This window comes from Mytilus edulis, chromosome 13, assembly GCF_963676685.1.
Source record: "Mytilus edulis chromosome 13, xbMytEdul2.2, whole genome shotgun sequence".
Classification (NCBI taxonomy): Eukaryota; Metazoa; Mollusca; class Bivalvia; order Mytilida; family Mytilidae; genus Mytilus; species Mytilus edulis.
Window position 1 is genome coordinate 6,685,439 of NC_092356.1, and position 27,219 is coordinate 6,712,657.

A 27,219-nucleotide genomic window follows, 5' to 3' on the forward strand; every position below is an offset into this window, starting at 1 on the left:
TGATCTGAAACAACGAAACAATAAAATATAGGAACCAAAATATAGCAATCCACTATTATAACCAAAACATGATAAAATTTATTCAACACACAGAAAAAAAATAGTCAGAATCTCACTTCATTATGAAAGAGGTCAATGAAACAAAGTATAGCAATACACTAACCAAAACATGATTAAGAGTTATTCAACGCTAAATAAAACGTTGACAAAATACCACTTTATTTAGAAAGGATTATTATTATCTTTAACAATACGCTATCCAAAACATGATTAAGATTTATTCAACACAAAAAAAAAAATGCTGTCTCACTTTATTTTGAGACAATGACAACAATTATACTTATAAGAAAACACTTGCTTACAGAGTTATTAAACACAAAACCAATTAAGATTAGTTGCGAACATGTAGGGTGTGAAAGTGAAAGGGGGCGAACATGAGTTGGTGCAAACGTGAATGGGCGCGAACGGACCCGGATTCAGCCTATGTACCAGTGAGAAATATAGAAGCCTTTCTACGGTATTTATTTGTACAATTCAGGTAGTCTTGACCTATTCATTTGTCTTAAAAAAAAACCAGCCAGTTGGCACCTTCACTTCACACACACACATATACGAATATCAATTATATGCTTACGAGACATGTTGCATTGTTAAACTAATTACGGTATGTGAAAATCAAGACTTGCATAAAAACTATCCCAATATTAGAGACAGTGGCGTCATTTTTCTTCAGAGCTTTCAGCTCTTTGATTAGAATAAATGTGTTTAGTTCCGATGCAAAGACCTTATCAGTGACTCAATATTAACGCCAAAATATGCAATCTTTAATGACTTGACAACAGTATCGTAATTATATCCCTTCTTAATAAGTCTATTCAGAGGTTTTGTAAGTTTTTGAGGTGAATACTGACACCTTTATGCTTTATAAAGAATATTTCCATAAAAAATTGGATGTGAAATACCTGAACGTATTAGAAGTCTGCATGTTGAGCTATATGTACGAATGATGTCTTTATACCGATGATAAAATTTAGTAAAAGTTTTGACTAGTTTGTGATATCGAAAACCCTGGTGTAATAATTTTTCAGTAATACATAAATTTCTCTCGTTAAAATCTAAAACATTGTTACATACACGAGTGTATTAACATTTAATGATGAACTACCAATTTTCTAAGTTTAAGGATACATAATAGAATTTGTCCTTTTGTCTGCCTCTTAACCAAATATTTAATTCTCACTTTTCTCTTCTTTCTTTGATAGCTCCTTTGTGTGACAATATTACCATAGATATGCAGCAGGAAGTCTATACACGCTTACATTTGGGCGTGGTCAACGAAAATGTTGATTTCTTCTCTGGAAGGATTTGTTTCAAGGGACATTCACAGTACAATGTTAACTTATTCCAAGAATTCGAAATGAAAAATGTGGCGGACATGGCTGAAGAATTTGATAAGAACATTCAGGGAATAATCAGTGGACTTGTGGTTGGCGTTGATATGTTCCGTGTAATAATAGTGGGTCCTTCTACAGTGAGAGAACTTGCAGCAGAAATGTCAGCTGCACTTGAAGATTTACCGAGCAAAGTGAGTATTTGGTTACAAGTTAATATATTTATACCCATTCATACAAAGGGGAGATAATCAAATAACTTGTTTCAAAATACCAATATTTTTGTTTGAGAGGGGTGGTATCTTTTGTAAAATAGCTTTTCATACTACATATGATGTTGTACTATGCATGTTTTTCAATGAAAATCCTGACCTCACAATGCATTCTTAATAGCATGAAAAACCATGAGACAAGGATATATTCATTATACAAATGTCTTTTGGCTGTCATGTATGTTGTACATGGTTGTTAAGAGTTTTGTTATGATATAGAGAGTCAATTTGGCAGCAAATCAACGGGTGCGGGAATTCTCGCTACATTGAAGACCCATTGGTTGCCTTCGGCTGTTGTTTGCTCTATGGTCGGGTGGTTGTCGCTTTGACATATTCACCATTTCCTTTCTCAATTTTATTTGATTCTTGGATAGCTCAGGGTCACAGGAATTTTATTTATTATCTTGTTAAACATATAGAAAAGAAATGAAGTTATTTTTCTTAGCTTCTACAACTTGAAACATATTTAATATAGATTCTCAATATTGAAAATAGGTTTACATCTTTTATTTAATAGAAATTATGGAAAAATTTGTGCATTTTTGTTTTTGATAAGTTTCCTTTCTCAATTTTAAAATTGAGAATGAAAAGGGGGAATGTGTCAAAGCTACACAGACTCAAGCAAGGAACAAAACAGTAGAAGGCCGCTAATGGGTCTTCAACACAGCAAGAATATATCTTTATCAGATGTAGGTATCTCTTACATGAATGAAATGATTTTTTTCTAGGTATGGGAGTTAAGATACCAGGCCAGTAACACACTTGCTATTCTAGGACAGATTGATGAAGCTGAATTTACTCCAATCTTCCAACCCTTACAGAATCTAATTAAGAAAATAACATCTTTGTTGAATGATATTAAAGCAGATGTCACCAACTTCTACAATGTAAGTTTATGGGTTTTGCTTTTAGTGGCAATCAAAAGAAATGTAAAAAAAACAACAAAATACTGTTTATAAAAGGATACTGAAAGTTCAGAAATTATTGCTAAATTTTTATAAATGCAAATAATGTGATAAAGCATCGCAATAATAAGCATGTAACTTTTCCTGAAAATCTCAATAGTTAATCTTGCATTTTTGTCAATTCTACAAAAATCACAAAAACAAGAAACATGATAAAAAGATTTGTATAAAACAAGTTTAGCTGTTATTAATCACTATTGTTTTACAGAGGTTGTTGGAGCCAGTTACCGTGGTAATTCCATACAATACCAGAATGATCTACCTAGGTGTGTCTGAAGTTATTGATGGCATCAAGTTCTTTGTTACAGACCCCAAATCTTCCATGGCTAAAATTAACAAAGGTGTTATGGAGTAAGTTTTTATAACTGAAGTTCTTTCAAAATATCATATTTAAAAGTTTTGATGATAGATTTTATGAAGCTACATTGTAATTTTTGCAACTTTTAAAAATATTATTGATATGTCGAGCATTTATTTCAGGCTGCTCCATCAAACATACATGGTACCCAAGGAAGGTCCTTTAAAAATGGGGTTACCACCCATAGTGGCAAATTAAAATTTCACAGTACATTTTCACTATCCAAAAACATAGATAACACTCAGCAATACATGAGATCCTGCAGTGCAATCCCTGGTTCCATTTTTTATTATTTTTGGAACAGTCCTTTATCAGAATTGTCCAACTTTTTTTAATTATTGAAAATTATTTATATTGAATATTGCTTTGTAACCTTGATTTAAGGTCAACACTTATATCTTTTTCTTTAGGATATCAGTTGCGGTGAAGGCTCTTACAGACTCTAGAACCAAAATACACGAAGCAAGCCTTATTCTGAAAGGTATTATTGACCTCATTTGTCTTGAAAACCCAATGATGATTTGGGAATCTGAATTTTTTATTTTGTGAATCTTTAATGCACTCATACATATGAAAATTTCAGAACTGTTATATGAAAAGAGAAACAAGGTGACTTCTTTGAAACTAAGACGAGGATTTTTTTTATCAATTTGAATTTTTGGTATTGCTTGCAATGGTGAATCAATATATGAGCTGAGTAGAATAGAAATCGACCTTATGCACGTGCACATTTACATGTACACAATTCTAATTGGGTTAAAGAACATTCAACATGTTTAAATATGAAATAAAAGATGAATTATGAACTGTCTTATATGGTTCTTATAACAACTCAATTTTCAAACAATTTCAAAATTTTACTTTTTGTTGATTGCAATGGAATTAAAAATTTTGTTTTATCTTTTTTATTCAATATTTAGATAGTAAACCGTACTGGTGGGATTTAGACACAGAGTATGAGATATATGAAGCCTTTGCAGCCAACATAACAGCAGCAGTTACAGAAAATGGTCAGACATGGGTGGAACCAGGGTACTTAGAGAATGAAGATCCAGTAGCATTGTTTACCCAGAATGCAATTACAGAGGTACATGGGAAACTCTTTCAGGGTGGATTAGTGTGAAAAAAAAACTCATCAAACATACCAGGCTTTTACTTTTTGTACATGCATTTTGTTAACAAAAGACTCATTAGTGACACTTGAATCAAAAAAGTAAAAAGGCCAAATCACTATTGCAGTCTTGCTTATAAGATCTGATTTATTATCATAAAAATAAACACATCATTGGTTTAATACAACAGTTTACTGTACTTTATATGGTATATGTTGTCCATCCGTGTTCAAAATATGGGACAATAACTCAAAAACTATTTAACCCATTTGCATGAAACTTTGGTGAATTGTTTATATCTATTGACGTGAGCTTCCTTTCCTTTTTTATACATTTTATATTTTAGGTTTACACAGTTATAGTATTCTATTCATTAAAATTTCAAGAAAAATGGGAAAAGATAAGAACAGTTTTAATGTTAAATTTTCTATTTTGTTTACAGAAAGAACTTAAACAAGAAATTTTGGATAATTTGACATCGATTGACATTCCTGGAATGTTGGAACCTCTAATCAACATGGCCGATACGTTTGTCAACAAATCATACAATATGTTTGTGTGGATAAAAAAAGTCAAAGAAGCCGAAGCTGTATTGAAAGAAAGGTAAAAGTACTGTGGATTATTCTCCTACCAACGAGGTTGAGGGGACTTTAGGTTGCACTCTGGCTGTCTGTCTGTCCATCTGTCATTCCCTCAAATCAGTTTTCAATTTTTCTCTTCATGCTTTTTCTTGGGATATCAATTTTTGTGGATTTTATTGGTACAGATTAATCATGAATTTCAATGTTCAATGCAGTACAAATTGCTATTGTATTGTATGCAGACGTCAAAAAAACCATGAAATCAAATATCCACAATTCTTCAAAAATTGGTACCTAAGAAAAATAAATGAATCCACAGTATGTTATAGATGTGAATTAGAGATAAGAATCAATTATAGATAAAATCAAGTTCTTTTTCATGTATTATTCTTACACAATATATTTTGTGCCAGCTTTATCTTGAAAAGCAGCTCCCTGTCCTATTGTTTAGTGTCTTATGATATTAACTTATTAGTTCATGCACAGGAAGAAAAATCTGTATTTTTGTGTTTTAACTCCCATACTACCTTATTCTGGGTTATGCACTTCTTTTATTCTTATATGTCTTTCTTAATTTCTTATAATTAAGGTATGAAGCTGGTCAATCAGTGATTGATACAATATTTGGAGCCAAAGTTCATGCAGATTTTCCCAGACGTTATCGCTTAGCAGACGACACTTGTAAAGGATCAGGATTTTATCCTTCACAACTGACAGCAGATGGCAGCACTGAGTACTGGTCTCCTGGTGTAGATTTAGTTTGTCTGCCTGACAGCATGGTAAGTTTTTGCCTTTTTTTGCAGGATTGGATATTAGGACTGGGGAAATTCATGATTAATTTTTTTTGGGGAATGAATTCTTTATTTTTTTTCAGAAATTCTGGATTCAGTGGTTTTTTTTCTCCAATTCATAAAGCAATTGATTGACAAGAAGATGTGACATGGGATGACTTGAAGCACTGAATCAATAGCTTTTAAACACTTATAGCTAGCATATCACTTTATTTGGAGAGAAATATTCACATTAGGCATGTAGTGATATTGAATTAACTAAATCTGAAAAAAGTTTAATTATCTCTCATATCAGGATAGAGGAAAAAGCAATTCAAGTCTTTGAAACATTTGTGTTTTTTTAAAAATGATTCAGTCAGTTTCTTTTCTCTGATAGGTTGTAGCTCCATTTGCTGGTTTACTAATGTTAGGGAACAGTAGCAATGAGATTGTGATTCAGACAGATGAAGGCTCCATTAGGGATACCACCATCATCATAACTAACGTAAAACCTAATGGTACCATCCTGCATCCCTCAGACAGCCTCTACATAGAAAAGAGGGTAAGTTATAAATAGAGGATTCATAAGGGATATCACCATCATCATCACTAATGTAAAACCTAATGGAACCATTATGCATCCCTTGGACAACCTCTACATAGAAAAGAGGGTAAGTTATACACAGAGGATCCATAAGGGATATCACCATCATCATAACTAATGTAAAACCTAATGGTACCTACACAATCCCTATGATCTGTGAGTTCCTCCTATTTTTTGGTCCTATGTCAACTTGAAACATATGTTCATTATGCTGTAAAAATTGTACAATATGTCAAATAAGGGTATTGATTTAAACTTTCCAGTTCATTTTACATGGAAATATGAGAAATTGAGGGATCAGGGTTTCAATAGATATCATAGATACAGGAAGATGTGGTATGAGTGCCAGTGAGTTAACTCTTCATCCAAGTTACAATTTGTAAACGTAAACAATTATAGGTCTTCAACACAGAGCCATGGCTCACACCAAAAATCTTAAACAGCAAGCTATAAAGGGCCCCAAAAATGTCTTGTGTCACAAATCCTTGTTTTGCATATTTTTTTAAACTAGATAACAAAAATAATAATTAAATAAATATCTCAATTATGGCTGCTTATGATATTGTCTATATAAAAATTTGATTGGTCAATACAGGTAGCAGCAGGTGTTCCTATTGGATTAGCTGTAGCCTCACCATGTAATTCCTCCAATCATATTCATGTTGCCATGAAGAGGGAAGGAAGTTTTATAGATCCAACAAGGTTTCTACAGACCAGAATGTTTGAGATGCCACAATGGGTTCAGATCTGTGATGACTTCAAACTGGAATATAAGGTACTACTAAAATTGAGAATGTGTCAAATAGCAACAACTCTACCAAAAAGCAGATAACAGCCGAAGGCCACCAATGGGTCTTCAACACAGCAAGAAAATCCTGCACCCGGAGTTGTGTTTCAGCTGGTCTCTTAACAAAATTATTCTTTATAGTAGAGTTTTACAGTAACTTTAAAATGCACTGTTGAAGTCTGATAATTAAGTCTCTTTATTATAAAATCAGTGAAAGGTGTCAGAACTATGTTATCATTTTTTAGAAAGATAGATTTTTCCTTTTATTTATGGAAATTGTTACCCAAAAAAATGAAATTCACAGTATGCATCTTGATATGGCATATTGATATTTTTAAAGGCCAATGCCACCCTTATGTAATATGTCACTATTAACTTCCATCACTTTGTGCTTCTCTTTGCAATAATCTTTGAATGGAATACATTACTTACTTATGAAAAAATCCTATACTTTTGTTTATACGTCCATCCTTATTGGGTCACCATTGTCTTTTATCTGTTCTAGGGAGAAACCATTGCAGCTGGTACCATTGTGGGTGTAGCAGGACAGAAACAGTTGGATACCAGTCCTACTCTAACCAATGGGATCATCAGTCAACCAGACGACCTTGATATAGCAGATGACCCAATGCTTGATATACAGGAATACAAGAGTAAGTTTAATAGAAAGGAGTAATAGAAATTGTATCAAATAACTTAGGCTCTTGTGGTAATGAAGATTGACCAATCAACAGGAAAAGTTTGATCCTTAAAACATTTTGTTGATCTGCCATCCATTTAGAAGAAAGAGACCTATTTCATTGAGCTGCTACTCCTCTGAAACGATACAAAGGTTTTTTAAAACAATCTTTTATCCACAGAAAACACCCAATTTTTGAGAAATATTCCCAATTCGAAGATTGTGACGATCCTTGTCTTATATGCTTTTGCACATACTCAGTCTATGTACTGCCTGTGAAATTTAAAAACTCTTTGTTTCAACACTTGCCCAATTGTACTGTGATGTCGCTAGCATGATCTAATAACAACTAATAACATTAACGGTACCAATTTTCCTGCACCAGATGCGCATTTCGACAATACATGTCTCTTCAGTGATGCTCGTGGCCAAAATATTTGAAATCCAAAGCTTATATAAAAGATGAAGAGCTATAATCCAAAAGGTTCAAAAAGTATAGCCAAATCCGTGAAAGGAATCAGAGCTTTGCATGAGGGAGATACATTCCTTAATTTATAATAATTTCTAACATTTTGTAACAGCAAATTTTAATAACACAAGAAATCCGTATTTTCATGCCAGTACCGAAGTACTGGCTACTGGACTGGTGATACCCTCGGGGACTAACAGTCCAACAGCAGAGGCATTGACCCAGTTGTAGTAATAACATTAACGGTACCAATTTTCCTGCACCAGATGTATTATTGGTACACTACTGTGGATTTATTATTTGTTGGTATTTTTGTGGATTCTGTGAGTATAGAAAGTTTTACACTAAACCATTAAAGTACTTTTTTACTCAAGTATTTTCTTGGCCCCTTGAGCCAGGTGAGCTTTTATCAACACTTGGCGTCTCGTTTTTTGTCATCGTCAGTTAACTTTTACAAAAGTCTGCTCCTCTGAAACTACTAGGCCAAATTTAACCATACTTGGCTTCAATTTCACTAAAGTATCTAGTGTAAAAAATGTGTCTGATGACCCTGCATGCCTACCAAGCTGGCTGACATTGCTTAATATATAACATAGCGGTAAATGCAGTTTTTATTATGCCCCACGTACAATAGTAGAGGGGCATTATGATTTCTGATCTTTGGGTCGGTCTGTTCGATCGTTCGTCCGTGCGTCCGTCCATTCGTCTGTCTGTCCCGCTTCAGGTTAAAGTTTTTGGTCAAGGTAGTTTGATGAAGCTGAAGTCCAATCAACTTGAAACTTAGTACACTTGTTGCTTATGATATGATCTTTCAAATTTTAAAGTCAAATTAGACTTTTGAGTCCAATTTTACAGTTTGATCATAGAAAATGAAAGTGGGAGTTTCAGGTTGAAGTTTTTATTGTCAAGGTAGTTTTTGTAGAGCCTGTTACTTTTGTTGCAGAAACTTGACATAGGGATAGTGATCTGCAGCGTCGGCGTCGTTAGCTAACTTCTTAAAAGCTTTATATTTTAGAAGGTGGAAGACCTGGATGCTTCATACTTTGTATATGTCCAATGTCCTTGACCTCATTTTCATGGTTCAGTGACTACTTGAAAAAAAGTTAAGATTTTTTTTAATGTTAAATTCTCTCTTATTATAAGTAGAAGAATAACTGTATTAGGTATTTGCCTACCTTGCAAGGTCCTCGTGACCTCGACCTCATTTCATGGATCAGTGAACGAGGTTAAGTTTTGGTGGTTAAGTCCATATCTCAGATACTATAAGCAATAGGTCTAGTATATTCGGTGTATGGAAGGACTGTAAGGTGTACATGTCCAACTGGCAGGTGTCATCTGACCTTGACCTCATTTTCATGGTTCAGTGATTAAAGTTAAGTTTTTGTGTTTTAATCTGTTTTTCTTATACTGTATGCAATAGGTCTACTATATTTGGTGTATGGAATAATTGTTAGCTGGCAGGTGTCATCTGACCTTGACCTCATTTTCATGGTTCAGTGGTCAAAGTTAAGTTTTTGAGTTTTGGTATTTTTTTCTAATACTATATGCAATAGGTTGTATTCTACATTGACCTCATTTTCAAGTTTTTGTGGTTTGGTCTGTTTTTGTTAAAACCATAAGCAATAGGTCAACTATATTTGTTGTATGGAAGAATTGTTAGCTGTACATGCCTGCCTGGCATGGTCCATCTGACCTTGACCTCGTTTTCATGGTTCAGTGGTCACTGTTTAGTTTTCTTGGTTAATGTTAATTTATGTGACAGTTGTAATAAAGCTTTATATTTAGGACTATCAACATAATATCAATGATTGGTAAAGAAGGCAAGACATTTCAGTGTGTGCACTCTTGTTGATAAAGTTGAAGTCCAATCACCTTGAAACTTTGTACACATGTTCACTATGGTATGATCTTTCTAATTTTAGTGCCAAATTAGATTTTTTACTCAATGTCAAAGTCCATTGAACATGGAAAATGATAGTGCGCGAGGGGCATCCGTGTACTTTGGACACATTCTTGTTGGGATATATCTCTGAAACTGAAGCATTTAGAGCAAATCTGACTTGGGATAAAAATGTTCATCAGGTTAAAATCTATTTGCCCTAAAATTTCCAGATGAATCACTGAGACAACCCGTTGTTTGGTTGCTGCCCCTTAATAGGTAACTTTAAGTCAAATTTAACAATTTGTCTTAAATTTTTGTTGCAAAAAGTCTTCTCCTGAAACAAACTGAGATAAATTTAACCAAACTTGGCCACAATCAGCATAAGGATATTTAGTTTAAAAAATGGGTCCAATGCAACCAACATGGCAGACATGGCTAAAAATTAGAACTAAGGGGGAAAGTGCATTTTTTGACTTGTATCTCTGTTTCTAAAGCAAAAGTATAACAGTTGCATTATTTCATGCCTCAATTGTTAATAAAAATATCAGTTGAACGACACAGGCTATTTGGAGCCTCTAGTTTAGTAACAACAAACAAAAGATTTATTGAAGGCCGTACGGTTACCTATAATTGTTAATTTCTGTGTCATTTTAGTCTCTTATGGAGAGTTGTCTCATTGGCAATCATACCACATCTTCTTTTTATATGTCAATTAGACATGCTTTGATACTATAACTGCCCTTGAATTTTTACTAGATAACAGTGTTGTTTGCTTTGGAGATTTAGTATATCGTCAAGTTATTGGAATTCCAATGGGGACTAACTGTGCACCACTTATTGCAGACCTGTTTCTGTATTGTTATGAGTTACAATTTCTGACTAAAATCAGCAAAGACCCATTGAAACGTTACATCTGGTACAAAAATTTAACAATACTTTTAGATTTTTGGATAATATATTGACTCTCAATAATGACAACTTCAGTACGTATACTAAAGAAATTTATCCTTCACAACACAGAAAACCTTGTCAATTGACAGCTCAGTTCTTACATGTAAATGAAACAAAACTCTAATTAACAAACAGTATTTAATTGTTTTATATATAAATGTAAATGTCAGTTGGAATGATTTAACAGCCAGAATAGGTCACAGAATATATACACACCCATAGCCAGTGGGGGTTCAGGGGGTTTGGATGAACCCCCCCCCTCCCCCCTTGAAAACAAATAAGCACTTTTAAAGTCAATGTTCTGTTCCAATTGTGACTGTTAAAGTTAAAGTTCATGAGTCCAAATAACCCCCCCTTGAAAATTCCTGGCTACAGGCCTGATATATGCTGGTGTCCGTGACGTTGCTCCATGTTTGTCTTCTACATCGTATGTAGAGTTAGTCGTTGAAATAGATTCTTAAGAATATAGAAATATCCAGTTAATGTTCTTTGTGTCAAATGTGTGTGGTATAAACGTGTTTGTCAGCTCATCTTTATATGGAAAATATGAGTGTTTATATCAGTTATAATAATATTGTCTCTAGGTGTTGTCACTATGCTTGTTGATTAGATTTGTATGTCTTTAATTGTTCCATCCTAGTATCTCCTATATAGATTTTAAATATATATAACCACCTTGTCCTAACACTACTACTTTATGTCTGTCCTCAATTACTTTATGTAGCACATGAATATTGCCTTTATGTTACGTATACTGGTACAGAAAGTTTAAATTGATGAAAGATTATGTGAAAATTAAAAAAAATGTTTCTTTATTACATTAACATCCTGATATGGTCACTTCATATATCTTGGCTTCCTTAGTTTTACTGCCTTTTGGTCTCCCACATCCTATGTAGAGTTGTCCTGTTTGAGAGAATGCAAGAGATATAATTGGAAACCTTATGTTTATGTCACTTGTTTTATAATATGTCATCAACAGGCCAACATTGTTCAGGATATGAAGTGTATTAGTATTCAAATCAGCTACAATAACATTGTCTCTAGGTGTTGTCACTATGTCTGTTGGAAAGAATGGTATATCCTTATTGATCTCTGTATCTCCTGTATAGATATTGATTATATCACCATCCTGTCCTAACACTACCACTCTATATATTATAAAATCACTTGATCTATCCACCACATAAATATTCCTGTTACTAGTGCTGGTGATACTCAAGGGATGGCTAAATATAGGTTGTTTATGTTTATCATGTTCATACACTCTTTCGTGGTCTCCATTCTGATTCATCAGTATTACAACTTTTCTTTCTTTAACCACTCCCCCTACTAGAACTTTACTGTCACTGGTAATGTGGACTGCTGTAGAAAGGAATGGTGACATATTATATACTGAGTCATCTGTAAGTGTACCGGCATTACTGATTTGTTTTAGTCTCGATCCCACAGAATATATAAGTAGATTGTTTGATTGAATAACAGCCATATCTATTAGCCTGATATTAAAGCTGGATAGTATGTTCAGTTTGGTTCCTTCAGGTTTAACTCTCTGTAATACTCTATCTGATAAACTACTTATCCACATTGAATCATCATGACAATAAGACATTGTTCTTATAACAGATAGTTCAGTCTGATATTGTTTATTGATGTTCAGTTCTACAACAGTAGGTTGTCCCACATCTTTGATGTTGACAACCTGATGACTCTCTGTATCTTTTAATTTTGGATGCACTTTATCTTTGCAATGATTGCACAATAAATTATCACAATCGATACACTTCCACTTTATTGGTCGGTCAGTTTCACATATTCCACATTTAGCTGGGGCTTGACAGCTCCTTATAACAGACTTAGAGAAGGCCATTTTAGATAAATTTATATGACGTATTTTCTTCCTGGTTTGTACCTATAAATACTACTACTTTGTTAAGCTATATGATTTGGTCCTTTATGTGAAGTCAAGGTTGTTAAATACCCAGTTGCATATTTGTGTGAACACTTATCAATAAACTTTGTTAAACTATACGATTTGGTCTTTCATGTGAAGTCAAGGTTGTTAAATACCCAGTTGTATATTTGTGTAAACACTTAAATTGATTATACCAGATAAGAATCTGACAACTATCGTAACAGTAGTATTGATTTAAAGTATTTGTTTGTGTTCCATAAGATTTATTAATTTTTTTTATCGGGGGTATTTTAAATTCTATTCTAGCTCATCATTCTAAAGGAACTTCGATATTTTTTTGGTAGGGGTGTGCCATTTTTGCCTCAAAAAACGTACCCATTTTAATATAACATTCACTGAAATTCAGTACCTATAGTTATATAAATATTTAAGAAAGAATGACCTATACTTATATAAAATATATTAAAAAATGACCCATGCTTAAATAAGCACTAACTGATCATCAGTCATAATTCATAAATATACCAGCTACCCTTAAGTTTTTATATATGAATTGACATCGTTTGGTGCACATATATTTTATCGTTATATATACGCATGGATTGTTGGATTTCCGGGGTTCATTTGGGAATTTATTTGAAAAAGGTGAACTTTAAAATGAATTGATTTAATTTAAATATAATAATTGACCATTAATAATGTAAGATTCTCAATAGCATATTTATATATGATATGTAGATCATACCCCAAATCAATATATAGTTATCAAACGTAAATGCATTTTAATAAAGGATGTCATTAAAAAGGAGGGTCATTTTTATATAAAATCTCTCAAATTATGACCCATATTCCCCCCCCCCCCCCCCCCCCCCTCTGTGTCTCAAACACTGAAGCATTTAGAGCAAATCTGAAAGGGGTCAAAGTAAGTGTTTAACAGGTGAAGTTCTATCAGCCCTGAAAGTTTCAGATGAATCTAACATTCCATTTTTGGGTTGCTGCCCCTGAATTGGTAATTTTTTAAGGAAATTTTGCAGGTTTTGTTTATTATCTTGAATATTATTTTAAAATGATAAAGATAGATTGTAAGCAGCAAAAATTTTCAGCAAAGTAAGATCTACAAATAAGTTGATATGTTCAAAATTGTTAATTGACAGCTTAAGAAGATATTAATTTTGCTCTTCAAAAGAAATTTTACACATTTTGATCATCTAGTTTGCTTACTTTAAAAATCTTCAACTTTGAAACTGCTGAATCAATTTCAGCCAAACTTGGGCTGAATAAGTTTTAGAGTTTCTTCTATAAATTTTGTATTTTATTTCCTAGTTCCTCAAGAAACATAGCCACTATGACTAAAATGGAACATAGGGGTAAAATGCAGTTTATTTTGCTTTTGAAGAAAATATGACAGATACAAAGAACAAATAGGAAGCCACTCATTAATATATATTGAAATGCAAAACTAAACATTGATGGAAGATTTAAGCAAAAAATTACAGATGAGAGCCTTTTGTTTAAATTAGTGATAGGAATTTGAACACCATATATATATCCCTGGTTTTCCTTTCTTTAAGTTTTTAAGATTTAATTGTATTTTACAGACAACCAATCTGGACTTTATTATAAAACAGAGAGTACAGATATAGAAAGTTTGAATGAGACTGGTGAGTATATGTTGTAACAACTTGAAGTAATAATTTGATTCATTCATATATTTTTCAAAATAAGCTAGTCAACAGTTGAGTTTTCTTCCTTTTAATGACAGTTCAAGTTTCAAATTATTTGTATGTTCAGGGCTCACACTACTTCAGAATTATAGGGAGAAGTGACTTCTCTTTTTGAAACTGATAGGGAGAAGTGGTGAGATTTGAAAGAGAAGTGCTCATTTGTGCGGTGCGATACAATGTTTGGATTTTACAATAGTATAAAGGGCCATATGTAAATAATGTTCTTTTTATATTATTCCATCCATATCTGAGTAAAAAAATTACAATTAAAGTAACATTTGAAATTAAAAGTTGTTTAAGCTTGTGAGAAACTACCAACTAAATATCTAGCACTAAAAAAAAAAAAAAAATATTTTAAAAAATGTAAAGAAATTATAATATATATCAATTACAATTTAATTAAAAATTATCTTGTGTATGACATTCAGTGTTTCTCATAAAAAAATATAAAAGTTATTAAGCTGGGCCATAATATATTGATATTAGTATAATAGTCTCAGAGTTAAGCAACTTTAATCAATAGTTTGAAACAATCAATAAAAAATATAGGGAATTCTATACACCAATCAATTAGATGTAACCAAAAAGTCTCTTAATGCGTGTGGAATGCGTAATTTTCCCCTTTGGGATCAATATTCTTCTGTCAGCTGTTCCATCCGTGCGTCCGTAGTAATTATTGTAAAAGTACGGATTTCGTTCATAGCTGGTCCGGTTCAGATCCGGAGTTTAGAAATCGGTCAATGGCGGACGAATGCAAGAAAATTTACAAAAATAAACGATGTTTGACAAGTTATTTGGAAAGGAACATGACGTTTTTAATGCAATAAATGGATTAAAAATTTACTGGAGGCAACTTTTATCACGTTTAAATGAAATAACAAACTTATTTTGCCGCCGAAATTGAGGTTGATGTACGTTTTCGAGTAACAAGAACCGGAACTTTCGAAAATGCACGAAGTGATAAAACGTTGTATTTTTTATCAAATAACCTGCTACACACTGCGAAGACAATGCTTCAACCTCTTTTCAAAAGATAATGAATCGTTTATGTCTGAATTTCTTTAATTATCAATAAAAAATTGATGTTTCATCAACTTGGTAAAAATTGAAAATGTCCGATGACGGAAGCGACTGAAAGCGACTATCGTCAAGAACAGGGCGACTTGTTTTCGCTTTTGGGGGTCGGGGAAAGCGAAGTGACGGTCGGGAAGGCGACTTCTTCGCCCAAGTCGCCTGGTAGCGTGAGCCCTGATGTTAAGTTTTCAGTTAGGGATATAGAACAAGTTAATTAAATCCACATATTTTAAAAAGGAACATGTAAAACTGTTTTTTGCTATTTTACTAAATTTTCCTTTGATCTTACTGACTGATAATTTCCTTTCTTAGCACAGTAGGGTGATATGAAAAATTATCGCTAGAAAGTAAGGGTGTACATGTGGTTGTCAATGAAATTAACAACGTCATAGCAAAAATAGCAATAAACAGATAATTATTTGTCATCTCAACTCTATTGCTTTTCTCTATTTCTCTGTACTCAAGCAAGAAAATCAATCACGTTGAGATGACCAACAATAATCTATAATTATCCAATTACCTTGATTGAAATAAAAATGAAATAATGATAGGTGATGATGCTTAATGAGGACTAAATATTTCAGAATAAATAAGGATAAAAAGAAGATTTTGTGTTATTGAGACAGCAACCCAATGATACAACCAAAGGTCATTTTGAGGGTGAATGACAATGTATAGTTCATATCTTATGTTACTTCATCACATTTCAGGTCTTCTTATAGCCTTGTTACAGAAGGCAGACAGTTTTGTGGAGAAGTATTCTCTACATCGTCTGAAGATGGGATCACTGGTGGAATATCTCAACTTACTCAATATGGAGACAGAGAAACAAAACTTGGCCAAAATCTTTACAGAGATTAAGGTACTGATTAAGGGATCTTAGCTTTATTCTTATGAGGAAGCTCCATGCTCAGAGCTTTTTAAGCAGGCTCTGGTCAGCAGTTTCTGTGATTTGACATCTTAACGGATCATAATAACTTTTGTCACATAAAATGCTGAGAAGAGCATGCTCAGAGCTTCCTCATTAGAATAAATCTATAATCCCTAAATATCACATCACCATCATTATATCTGTTTACCAGTTATAAGGAACAGGGACTCAATTATGTTCACTATTACTTCAATGCAATTTTATCATAATTGACGGGCAGATTTTTTCTTTCTAGTATTAGACTGCAAAATTTCACCTTATATGTCATACTAGTATAGTAATCCCCTCAATGATTTCTTGGACAGTTCTTGAATTGGTAATAATTGGCATTTAAGAGAGCAATACTGTTTTGAGTATGAATAAGGTAATCACAAATAAAATCTGGATCATTTACTCAGACAATCATCCACACTATACATTTCAGAATCACTATAGAAATACCCTATCTTAAAGATGGTAGATTTATTAATGGACCTCATTCTTGGATGCTGGACTATGCTGCATGATACATTTTGTCAGGTCTTTTTTTTTTTATAGACTTCTGGGTTTATAAAATTCTCTGTCGTACCAGTTTACTATGACTTTTTGAATATTTTTATCATATGACTTTTATTTTACAAGGCTGAAAATGTGAATAATTAAAATTTACAAATTAATACATCAAAAACATTTGATTATTGCAGGATATAATAAGTAGCAGACCATGTATGAACCCGTATGAGATGAGTAATGAGCAGTTACGACAAGAACTATTACAGCAAGGTCATGTGACTTATGGTTCTAGAGAAGACATGATAGCAACACTTTACAAGGCAAACAATGGTAGGTGTATAGGGTAGCTGTGTTTCAGTTAGTATGGTTTTATGTATAGACATTACTGTAAATACAGAAATTATTGCAATGTTTTTATTATTGCGAAAAATGTGACAGGGTCATAAACACAAAAGTTTGAACTTGCATTTTGAAAATGTTTATATGAATTAAAAAGGATTTTTCTCAATATCGCAATTATTAACAAAATGGAAATCAATAATGCTCGCAATAATTTCTAAATTTACAGTATTTCGTTTATAAAGACCATTTTTATACGCCCGTCAAAGTTTTGACAGGACGTATTATGGTATACAAATGTCCGGTGTCTGTCCGTCTGTCTGTCTGTCAGTCCGTCTGTCCGTTTGTCCGGCGTAAACATGTCGCACCGTAACTTGAGAACGACTTATCCAAATTTCATGAAACTTAATATAGTTGTTTTTTACGATAGTCAAATGATATGTATACTTTTTGGTGAAAATAAGATTTAAACTTTTTGAGTTACGGCACTTTATAACTAAAACAGGGGTGTGTTTTTTTCACATGTCGCACTGTATCTCAAAAACGATTCTTGATTATGACTTAATACTTTACACACTTCTTAGTTATATTAATCTCAATATCTGTATACGTTTTGGAGTTGATTCAAAATTTCATTTTTGAGTTATTGAGTATTTTGTAAAAAAGGGGGAGGGTTTTTTTACATGTCGCGCCATATCTCAAAAACAATTTATGATTATTGCTTAAAACTTTACACATGTCTTTGTTATATTAATCTAAAGATTTGTATACTTTTTGGTGATGATTCAAAATTTCATTTTTGAGTTATTGAGTATTTTGTAAAAAAGGGGGAGGTTTTTTTTACATGTTGTGCCGTATCTCAGAAACGATTTATGATTATTGCTTAAAACTTTACACACTTCTTTGTTCTATTAATCTAAAGATCTGTATACTTTTTGGTGATTATTCAAAATTTCATTTTTGAGTTATTGAGTATTTTGTAAAACAGGGGAGGTTTTTTTACATGTCGCGCCGTATCTCAAAAATAAGTTATGATTATTGCTTAAAACTTTACACACTTCTTTATTATATTAATCTAAAGATCTGTATACTTTTTGGTTTTGATTCAAAATTTTATTTTGGTAATATTTAGTTTTTGTAAAAAAGAAACAGGGTGGGGGGTTTCACATGTCCCGCCGTGTCTCTAAAACAATATATGGTTATTGCTTAAATTTTCTCAGAAACTATTTATGATTATTGCATAAGACTTCCACATAAGACGTCAGGCGTATCATGCGCTCATGGCGCAGCTGTTTATTTACCATCATCTCAACATTCAAATTAAAAAAATAACTATTTTTAGTGAATTATGGCACAGTTAAAGAAAAGACAGAAGATATTAAGGGGACATTCTAAGTTCATGTCAAGAAAAACTGACTCCATAGCAAACAACTTAAAATAATGAAAAGATGAGCAAAATTTCACAATACAAACACTCAAGCAAAAAACTGAGAGGGAACTCAGCTGCCATTGTAATTTTCTTCTTTCAGAATGTCCTTTGCTGTCTTTAGCTCTACCAGACAATGCCTATTGTATGTACTCGGAGGGTTGTTATGCTGTGGAATGCTGTGTCACTGTCAAGTTGTCTCTCTATCTCAAGGTCTTCAAAACGTTTGTAAGATATGAGCCATGCCAGGAGATGCTGTATCTAGGATTTGACAGTTTTCAGACACAGTTTAACTTAGGGGAGATATTTAATGAATCGGCATATGTAAATGGAACATATGTAAATGGAACATATGATGGTAGGTTTGATACTAAAGACATGATTAAACTACGACTATGATTGGCGATTAATGTCACACTTAGTTTTTAGATTGGTAAATTTCTTAAATTTACGGTAAGGCCGATCAAGTTCATTATTAAACTTTAATGGTGACTGCAAAACTTTTTTTTCTTTAAATGTACAAAAAAATTTATTGCAAAAAATTGTAACCAAATGAATATTGATATACCAAAATGTGTAATTAATTTGAAAATACTTTTCATTATTTTTTGATACATGTACAACTGAAAAACCAAGATTCAAAGTGAGAGTTAATGACATCTGAACGCAATAGCAAGCCAGGGTATTGATGAAAATTTACACAAACCTGAAGATGAGATTGTAGAAATATAATCTTGGCCTCACATGTTAAAGTGGAGATAACCAAGTTTCCTGATTCAAATATATTCTATAAGTAGTGGCCCCACGTATTATTCTTTTGCAAGATCACTTACATTTCTAGTTTCTTATAGTGATTTAGTGATAATAGGTGCTGATATTAGTAGGCTGACTAAATCATGTTTAATCCTAAAAGTAAAAAAAAAATCTATAGACTATAGATTATCATCAATATTTAGTAGAAATTTATTCAAGAAAAAAAATGTTTGAAATAATATAACAGTTAATTCATATCTTTATGAGATTCTCATGTGTTAACAATTAATTTTAGGATTTGAAGATACCATTACTTCAACTTCTGAGATAGTTCTACCAGGATTGGGACCAGTACAGTTAGTTGTTAGGTAAAAATTATAAAAATGTAGTAAACACTTGGTCTATCTATTCATCTGTTAAGACATTTTACTTTGAAATATTATTCAAGTTTTTGGAATGTTGGTTTAAGAGTTGCTGAATTTTTTATAAGTTGTCTTGTTTATTGATGAAGAGTTATGGGACTTAATTTTTAGAAAAATATGAAATTTGTGTTAAAATTGAAATTCGCAGTAGTCCCAAACAAGCAAGTAATTTGTATTTTAAATATATTTATAATTGTATTTTGAAGCTATGTAGTGTTACGAACTGAAGATGACCTTACTGTGACTTTCACCTGCTCCTTCTGTAGAACAGATGACCCTGACACATGTCTGGCAAGTGTGACTGTCCTTGACCATGCAGTGTTCCCATTACCAAACTGTACAGAGGAAGGATCATACACTTTGTCTGAAGGTATTTAATATACAAAACCAAATTATTTTTATGCAGTGGCAGATTCAGAAATTATCTTAAGAGGGGCCCCACATCCAGTCATGCTTCAGTAATTCCATATATAATCAACCAAATTATTCCCACTAAAGGGAGAGCCATCATTAGGGCCCCCTAAAAAGGCCTCTGTCAATAATATTTTATTTGGTGTTTTAAGTCCTTCTTTCCAACTTTGTGGAAATTTGATTTAATGATTTTCAAATTTACTTGATGTTGTTTAATTAGGAAAGATCCAAATTATACACATTCAATTTATTTTTCTACTCGCAAAAAAACAAATCCTTACAAAAATTAGGTTTTCAGTTAATAAGTTATTAGGAGAAATTGAAATGTGCCTTTTGGATCTGTTGAACACCTACTTTCTGGTTTTTGGGGTATGATAAGCATGACAGCACATGATTTTTTAGTCAGTCACATGATATTTTAGTCAGTCACATGATATTTTAGTCAGTCACATGATATTTTAGTCAGTATGATATTTTAGTCAGTCACATGATATTTTAGTCAGTCACATCATTTTAACTTACGTTTTTGAAAATACTAAGCAGAAGTTGTTAGCGTTTGAAAAGTATTTTGTAATTATTTGAAATGCAACTTTTCAATAACGTCAATTAAAATATTTTGTGTATCTTTCAGTTGATTACTTGAAGTACTTCAGCAGGGAAGTTGTCTTAGAAAGAATAGAGGATTCTGGGAAAAGTCTTACACAGACAGCAATAGATGAAGCTGTGATTGCCATGACTACACAATTTGGTGTTTCAAAGGTTTGTTTAATGTACAAAATGATAATTAAAATCAATAGTTATAGACAAATTATCTGCTTAGGCACTTATTTGGGTGGCTGGTGGGATGTGTTAACCTTTTCATGCAAAATGGAGAGCCGTGCTGTAGTGGTTATTGCATCACACTACAAACACAGATGTTCCTGAGTCTATCCCCACAACGTTGATAAAATTTCAGGGATTTAATTTTTCGGCTCTTCCTTGACACCATTTGCGAGTATGGTCTTGAGAAACGATGATAGTCTGTCAAAAGGGTAGGATAAATGGCTTTCCTGTGTTCAGAGAGATTAATATCTCTTGAACTTAAAATACACCCTTAAAGATTTCAACAAAGTGCAGGCTTATGTCGCTACAAGGCAGCACTAGCACAAGCAAAGTGGGAAGTGATTAATATAAATTGTAATAACTTGTCTCCCAATCCACTATGAATAAATATGTTTAAACTAAACTTGCAAAAAGGCATCGACATAGCTTTAAACTAGACATCAGAAGATGTGGTATGAGTGTCAATGAGATATCTTTAAAAGACTGACTAAATTAAATCAAATGAGTAATTACATTATATATGCTTGGTTCACTAAACTAAGCATTTTTCCTCCTGACTAATCATATGTTTAACTTTGAATTTCTTCACTTTGACCTAAAATTATTTTCAAACATTTTTTTTTTTAGATAGTTTTTTATTGCTTTATTAACCTTTCGTAATATTATTATTTTATGAAACATTGTTATTTCATTTTCAGAATGATTTAGAAATGACTGGACCATGTCCAAGGCCAGAGAATATGAACCGAGGTCTGTTAGAGGGATTAATGGAGGTCCGTGGTCTGAATACGACTGGTAACCTTTCTGAACTCATCCAGAGATATACAGAAGATGATAAAAGTGTGTATCAAAATCAAATTTTTAAATCGTTCACATTATGTTACAATTGCAAATAAGAGAAAGCAACCTTAATCAGAAACGTTACTTGATAAAGATAATCTGATAATTTAATAATGTTATTTGACAACTAATTAGATTATTCTATGAGCAGAATCTTTCATATAAAAAAGAAGATGTGGTATGATTGCCAACAAGACATCTCTCTCCAAGAGACCAAATGACAAAAGAAATTAAATATAGGTCCCGCTATGGCCTTCAACAATGAGCAAAGCCCCTGCCATATAGTCAGCTATAAAAGGCCTTGAAATGACAAATGTAAAACAACTCAAAAGAGAAAAGCTAACAGCCTAATTTATGTACAACAAGAATGTGTGATGCCCCATCCCCATTATCATTTTCTATGTTCAGTGGGCCCTGAAAATGGAATAAAATCTCTAATTTGGTATAAAGATCATATCATAGGGAACATGTTTACTAAGTTTCAAGTTGATTTGACTTCAACTTCATCAAAAACTACCTCGACCAAAAACTTTAACCAAAACTTTAATCTGAAACGAGACGAACGGACATACAGATGAACCAACGGACGGACAGTCGAATGTACAGACGGAATGACGCACAGACCAGAAAACATAATGCCAATCAATGGGGCTTAAAAAACTAACGAATCACTAATATGTAACACATCAACAAACTACAACCATTGAATAACAAGCTGCTGACTCGGGACAATCACATACATACTGAATGTTGTGGGGTTTTAAATATAATAATAATGGTTTTTATTAAAAAAACAAGTGTCATTTCCCACAATGCAGCACAATTTCTGCTTTCAGCTTGTACAACAAATGGAGTCAACATCACCCTTCCAGATTCTAACAGTACCAGTCTATATTATATGATTGATACCAGTTGTTACAGACTGGATACCTGTGTTGAGGTTCCTATTCCTGGTTACAACTTCAGTAAATCACTCAAAGCTTACCTTGAACTGGATCCCTGTTCACTTATTATGAGGGCTGGATTTGAAACAAAACAGCAGACTTACATCATGGTCAATTATGAATGGGGTAAGAATATGGAAATATATGAATTGTCTTCCTAGTAATGTAGAAACTTTTTTTTTTGCTGTGAAGTAAATGTCATAATAATTCTTTATATTTCATATATTTCTATTTTGTTAAACTTTGGTCTTTTAGTGGGATTCTGTTCCATCTATAGCTTTAGCTAGTCATCAAATAATTATTTTTTCAGTGAGTGAGAACATGATGACATCATAAGCCAACTTCATTGATACTGACTAGAAAAATAGCAATGAACAGATTATCTTTTGTCTCTCAACTTTCTCAACTCGCTCTTGTGTTTTCAAAGCCATAGATTATCTGTCAATTCATATTATAACACATACATGTATTCTTGGTGAATTAGAGACTTGTAATTTTCATGTAACAAAAATGGGAATTTATCTTATTTCTCTTCTGAAAGTATAGGAAAGCAAATCACTTATTTGTTTTTTTTTCATTTTAGGTAAAGATGAAACTGTACAGTTGACCTCTGATCTTCTGATGAGGTATTTATCTAGATATTAAGTTGTGGGATATAAATGATTTGGACAGCAAGCTATAACCAGAGATATAAAACCAAAAGACATCTGGAATTCACAAATACTATATAAGAAATAAGAAGATGTGATATGAGTGGCAATGAGACAACTCTCCATCCAAGTCACAATTTAAAAAAATGGAAACTATTATTGGTCGACAAGGTACGGCCTTCAACACAGAGCCTTGGCTCACACTGAACAGTAAGCTATAAAGGCCCAAAAAATGACTAGTGGCTATGTCAAATTGTACAAAGTTTTGGTATTAATCAAAGATTTTAAAAGAAGTTGAAATACACAAAATTTCACAACAATCATATGGAAAATTCATTAATCTGGAAAGTAAAGCTCTGTATGTTTTTGTCATTTATCGAAAACATTTAAATTTTGCAGGTTCAAAGTTGAGAAGAATGGTGCCAATTACAACATAGACTTTGGGATGAGAGTTTGTCCTGGTGGGGACTGTGTGATGGATGAAACATTTATATCAGGACTAGAGATCCCTGACCAAGATTGTGGAGGAGCTGTATTCCTGCCTGGTAATGTTGTCTTGCCTTTATACAAATTTTGTAGAATGTGATACATAGAATTGAGAATGGATGTGGGGAATGTGTCAAAGAGACAAAACGAGGAAAAAATGGGTTTTAGGGGCCAGCTGAAGGACGCCACCGGGTGCGGGAATTTCTCGCTACATTGAATCACTGTCTTCTGGTATATATTAAAGCTCTGATTCCATTCACGGATTTGGTTATACTTTTTGGACCTTTTGGATTATAGCTCTTCATCTTTTATATAAGCTTTGGATTTCAAATATTTTGGCCATGAGCATCACTGAAGAGACATGTATTGTCGAAATGCGCATCTGGTGCAAGAAAATTGATACCGTTAATTTTATTAACTCTTTGTTTTACTTGATATTCTCGATTTAGTATACACATTTATGATATAATTGGTTTACGGCTTTTAATAAAGTATTTTTTCACGATCCCTGCCAAGTGTTTGAATTTTATTTGAAAAATACCGAGCACGCAAAATAAGACTTTGAAAATCACGATGCACGTAAAATTAAATAAACAGAACACGTTGAACGAGGCACCCGTCTTGCATGACTGAACGTCAAATAAAAAAGTAAAATCACGTTGAACGTAAAATTAAAAACAGCGATCACGTTGCACGAAAATAACCCTTTACCACCCTCTAAAAATGCTATAAGACTTAAAACTCAATTGTCACGTATTTTGCATCATATTTATAAATGATCTGTATGGAAAACTTGGCGATTTTACTGCCAGATATTCTCCACTTTACAGGGTTTTGTCACTTTTGGTTCATGTCAGATATAAATAAATTAGCGGCATAGTTAACATAATCATTCTGATATGCGGATCACAAAAGGCCATCCCTACATAGAAAACAACGTCCGTTTACAAATTAGTTTGTACACACGTTAATACTTTTGTATCAAACGAACTTTTTTGTAAATGAACCCTGCTCTTTAAGTTTAAAGGTACAGAGTAACGTACTTCATATCATGATTTCAGAAAGCGTTCAACATCGATTTCAAACAAATGCTTTGAAACTTCAAATGCAAGTGTTCATGTCAAACGCTCAGGTGATACCAAACGGACTGGACCTTATACGTAAAGATAAAACCCGAGGATTCCGGTAAAAAAGTTTTGAGCGGGAAATACAAATATAAGATTTTTGGTAGGAACGAAAAAATAAAATAAAATAAAATCTTGCTGGTAAATACAAATAAAAGATTTTCAGGCGGAACGAATTGATAGGGTCGGTCGGTAAAGGGCAAACAAACAATATTTTAATTTAAGCCTTGGTGACCTTCTGCTGTTGTTTTTTTCTATGGCGGGTTGTTGTCTCTTTTGCACATTCCCAATTTCCATTCTCAATTTTATTTGATTTGGTGATGTAAATGGCTTGCATCTGATAGGGCGGCTGTCAAACTCTGGTCATTTACTAATGAACCGTTCAACCTAAGTTTTTCAAATTTTGATATTTTGAAATACTGATGACAAAATGTTCTAGTTCAATATTCATGATTGTCATTGTTCAGGTGTTATGGTCCTTGTGATATTGAAAATGCCAGGACACAAATAATTGTTAAAAAATCCAGTTTGCTGTCACTCTGACAGCTTCTTGTTTTATTAGTGATTTCCATATAAATTAATATAAATAACATTTTGCTATGGAAAAAAAAGCTAGAACTTTATATTATACTATTATACTAAAGTATTTTTATATATTTTGCAGGTGAGGGGAGTATAGCAGACTTTGTCCAACAGTTGGGTGGTACAATGACTATAGAAGGATTTTCTGTCATCTTAGCACAGTTTGGTGTATCTGTAAGTCTGCCTTTTGATATTTATTGATTAAATTAAAGAGTAGCTATTAGGAGGGGTAGGAGTGGTCCTGATCTCGAAATCTCAGTCTTAAAAACACGATATCCCTAGGTCCCAAATTTAAATAAATTTAAATCCCAACATCCCAAAATTCAAAAAAAGAATTCCCAGATCCCAAAAGGATCAATCCCGAAATCCCGAGCTTAAAAACACCTCATCCTGGAGTCCCTATAAAGGTCCTATACCCCTTCAACTATGGTCAAATGACTATTTCCATTTGTCAGTAGTTATAAGTATTTTACTGATATTTTTTGTTTTTTATACCCCTACCTAGTCAACGAGGGACATAAAGTGTTACCCTTGACTGTAGCTTGAATTTTAACTTAAGCTGGCCTCATCTAGATTTTATGAAACTCGTACACAGTGCAAAGAACCTCAACACACAGACATAGTAGGAATTTGGGCAGTGAGTCATTTGTTGTTCTAAAATTATGGCCCTTTTTAACATGGAAAATTGCAAAGCTTTATCTTGGGCCTTTGTGTCCTCAAACAATTCTTTTCTTGTTTACAAAAGGATTGGACTGACCCTTTGGTTTTATAATTGAAGAATATCTAAAAAAAATGTATTGCAGTACATATATGCTCAATCAAATCCGTAGAATAATAAATTAAAATACACTTATTATATAATGACATGTATAGAAGATGAATAAGGTTCTAACATGTAAATTTTGTAAAGTGGGCCATAATATTTGAGAAAAAAACTTGTTTTCTAAAAATTTTCCTGTTGAAATCACAATTTAACTGTTTTATTTTTGTTTCAGAGTGTTTTTCAAAATGAAATTAGTTGTGAGTTGCCAGAAGTACAAAGTAAGTAAATATATGTTTTGGGGAAATTAACAATTTAAAAAAAAGTTCTGTTCAATATCATATCAAGTGATTATGTGAAATATCTAGATCTTGAGTGGAAGACCTCGGTTCAAATCCTGGCAAGAATGAAATGAAAATTTTAAAATTTGTTTTTGTTACTTCGCTAAACATGTTGCATTACGAGTAATTGCTAGACTGGTTAGATTAAAGGCATCATATTGTGTCAGGGGAGGGTACGTAGCATGTGTTAATGCAGAATTTTACCATTTTGATTAAAGTGTAGGTCTCCTTAAAAGCAGGGCCCAAATTTATAGTACTTTAAGTAAACAAGTTGGCATGCATAATTTAGTTGCCACTGTACCAAACTATCCTTCACAACTGAATAAAGTGAATCATATTTTTTTAGTTCTTTGTATTTTAAA

General features: G+C 32.8%; 1 protein-coding gene across 1 annotated transcript in view; it reads left to right on the top strand.

Moving 5' to 3' along the window:
* Nucleotides 1-27,219, top strand: part of LOC139501998 (uncharacterized) — a 155,650-nt gene that overhangs the window by 39,802 nt on the left and 88,629 nt on the right. Inside the window, exons 17-39 of the mRNA XM_071291318.1 lie at nucleotides 1,263-1,585; nucleotides 2,392-2,550; nucleotides 2,837-2,979; nucleotides 3,397-3,467; nucleotides 3,907-4,073; nucleotides 4,541-4,701; nucleotides 5,269-5,458; nucleotides 5,847-6,011; nucleotides 6,649-6,828; nucleotides 7,346-7,493; nucleotides 14,335-14,397; nucleotides 16,245-16,396; nucleotides 17,149-17,287; nucleotides 18,826-19,080; nucleotides 19,771-19,843; nucleotides 20,104-20,267; nucleotides 20,940-21,067; nucleotides 21,829-21,970; nucleotides 22,807-23,040; nucleotides 23,498-23,540; nucleotides 23,964-24,109; nucleotides 25,839-25,930; nucleotides 26,752-26,797. Of these exons, the coding sequence (XP_071147419.1) occupies nucleotides 1,263-1,585; nucleotides 2,392-2,550; nucleotides 2,837-2,979; nucleotides 3,397-3,467; nucleotides 3,907-4,073; nucleotides 4,541-4,701; nucleotides 5,269-5,458; nucleotides 5,847-6,011; nucleotides 6,649-6,828; nucleotides 7,346-7,493; nucleotides 14,335-14,397; nucleotides 16,245-16,396; nucleotides 17,149-17,287; nucleotides 18,826-19,080; nucleotides 19,771-19,843; nucleotides 20,104-20,267; nucleotides 20,940-21,067; nucleotides 21,829-21,970; nucleotides 22,807-23,040; nucleotides 23,498-23,540; nucleotides 23,964-24,109; nucleotides 25,839-25,930; nucleotides 26,752-26,797 (3,384 nt within the window). The remainder of the gene's footprint in view (nucleotides 1-1,262; nucleotides 1,586-2,391; nucleotides 2,551-2,836; nucleotides 2,980-3,396; nucleotides 3,468-3,906; nucleotides 4,074-4,540; nucleotides 4,702-5,268; nucleotides 5,459-5,846; nucleotides 6,012-6,648; nucleotides 6,829-7,345; nucleotides 7,494-14,334; nucleotides 14,398-16,244; nucleotides 16,397-17,148; nucleotides 17,288-18,825; nucleotides 19,081-19,770; nucleotides 19,844-20,103; nucleotides 20,268-20,939; nucleotides 21,068-21,828; nucleotides 21,971-22,806; nucleotides 23,041-23,497; nucleotides 23,541-23,963; nucleotides 24,110-25,838; nucleotides 25,931-26,751; nucleotides 26,798-27,219) is intronic.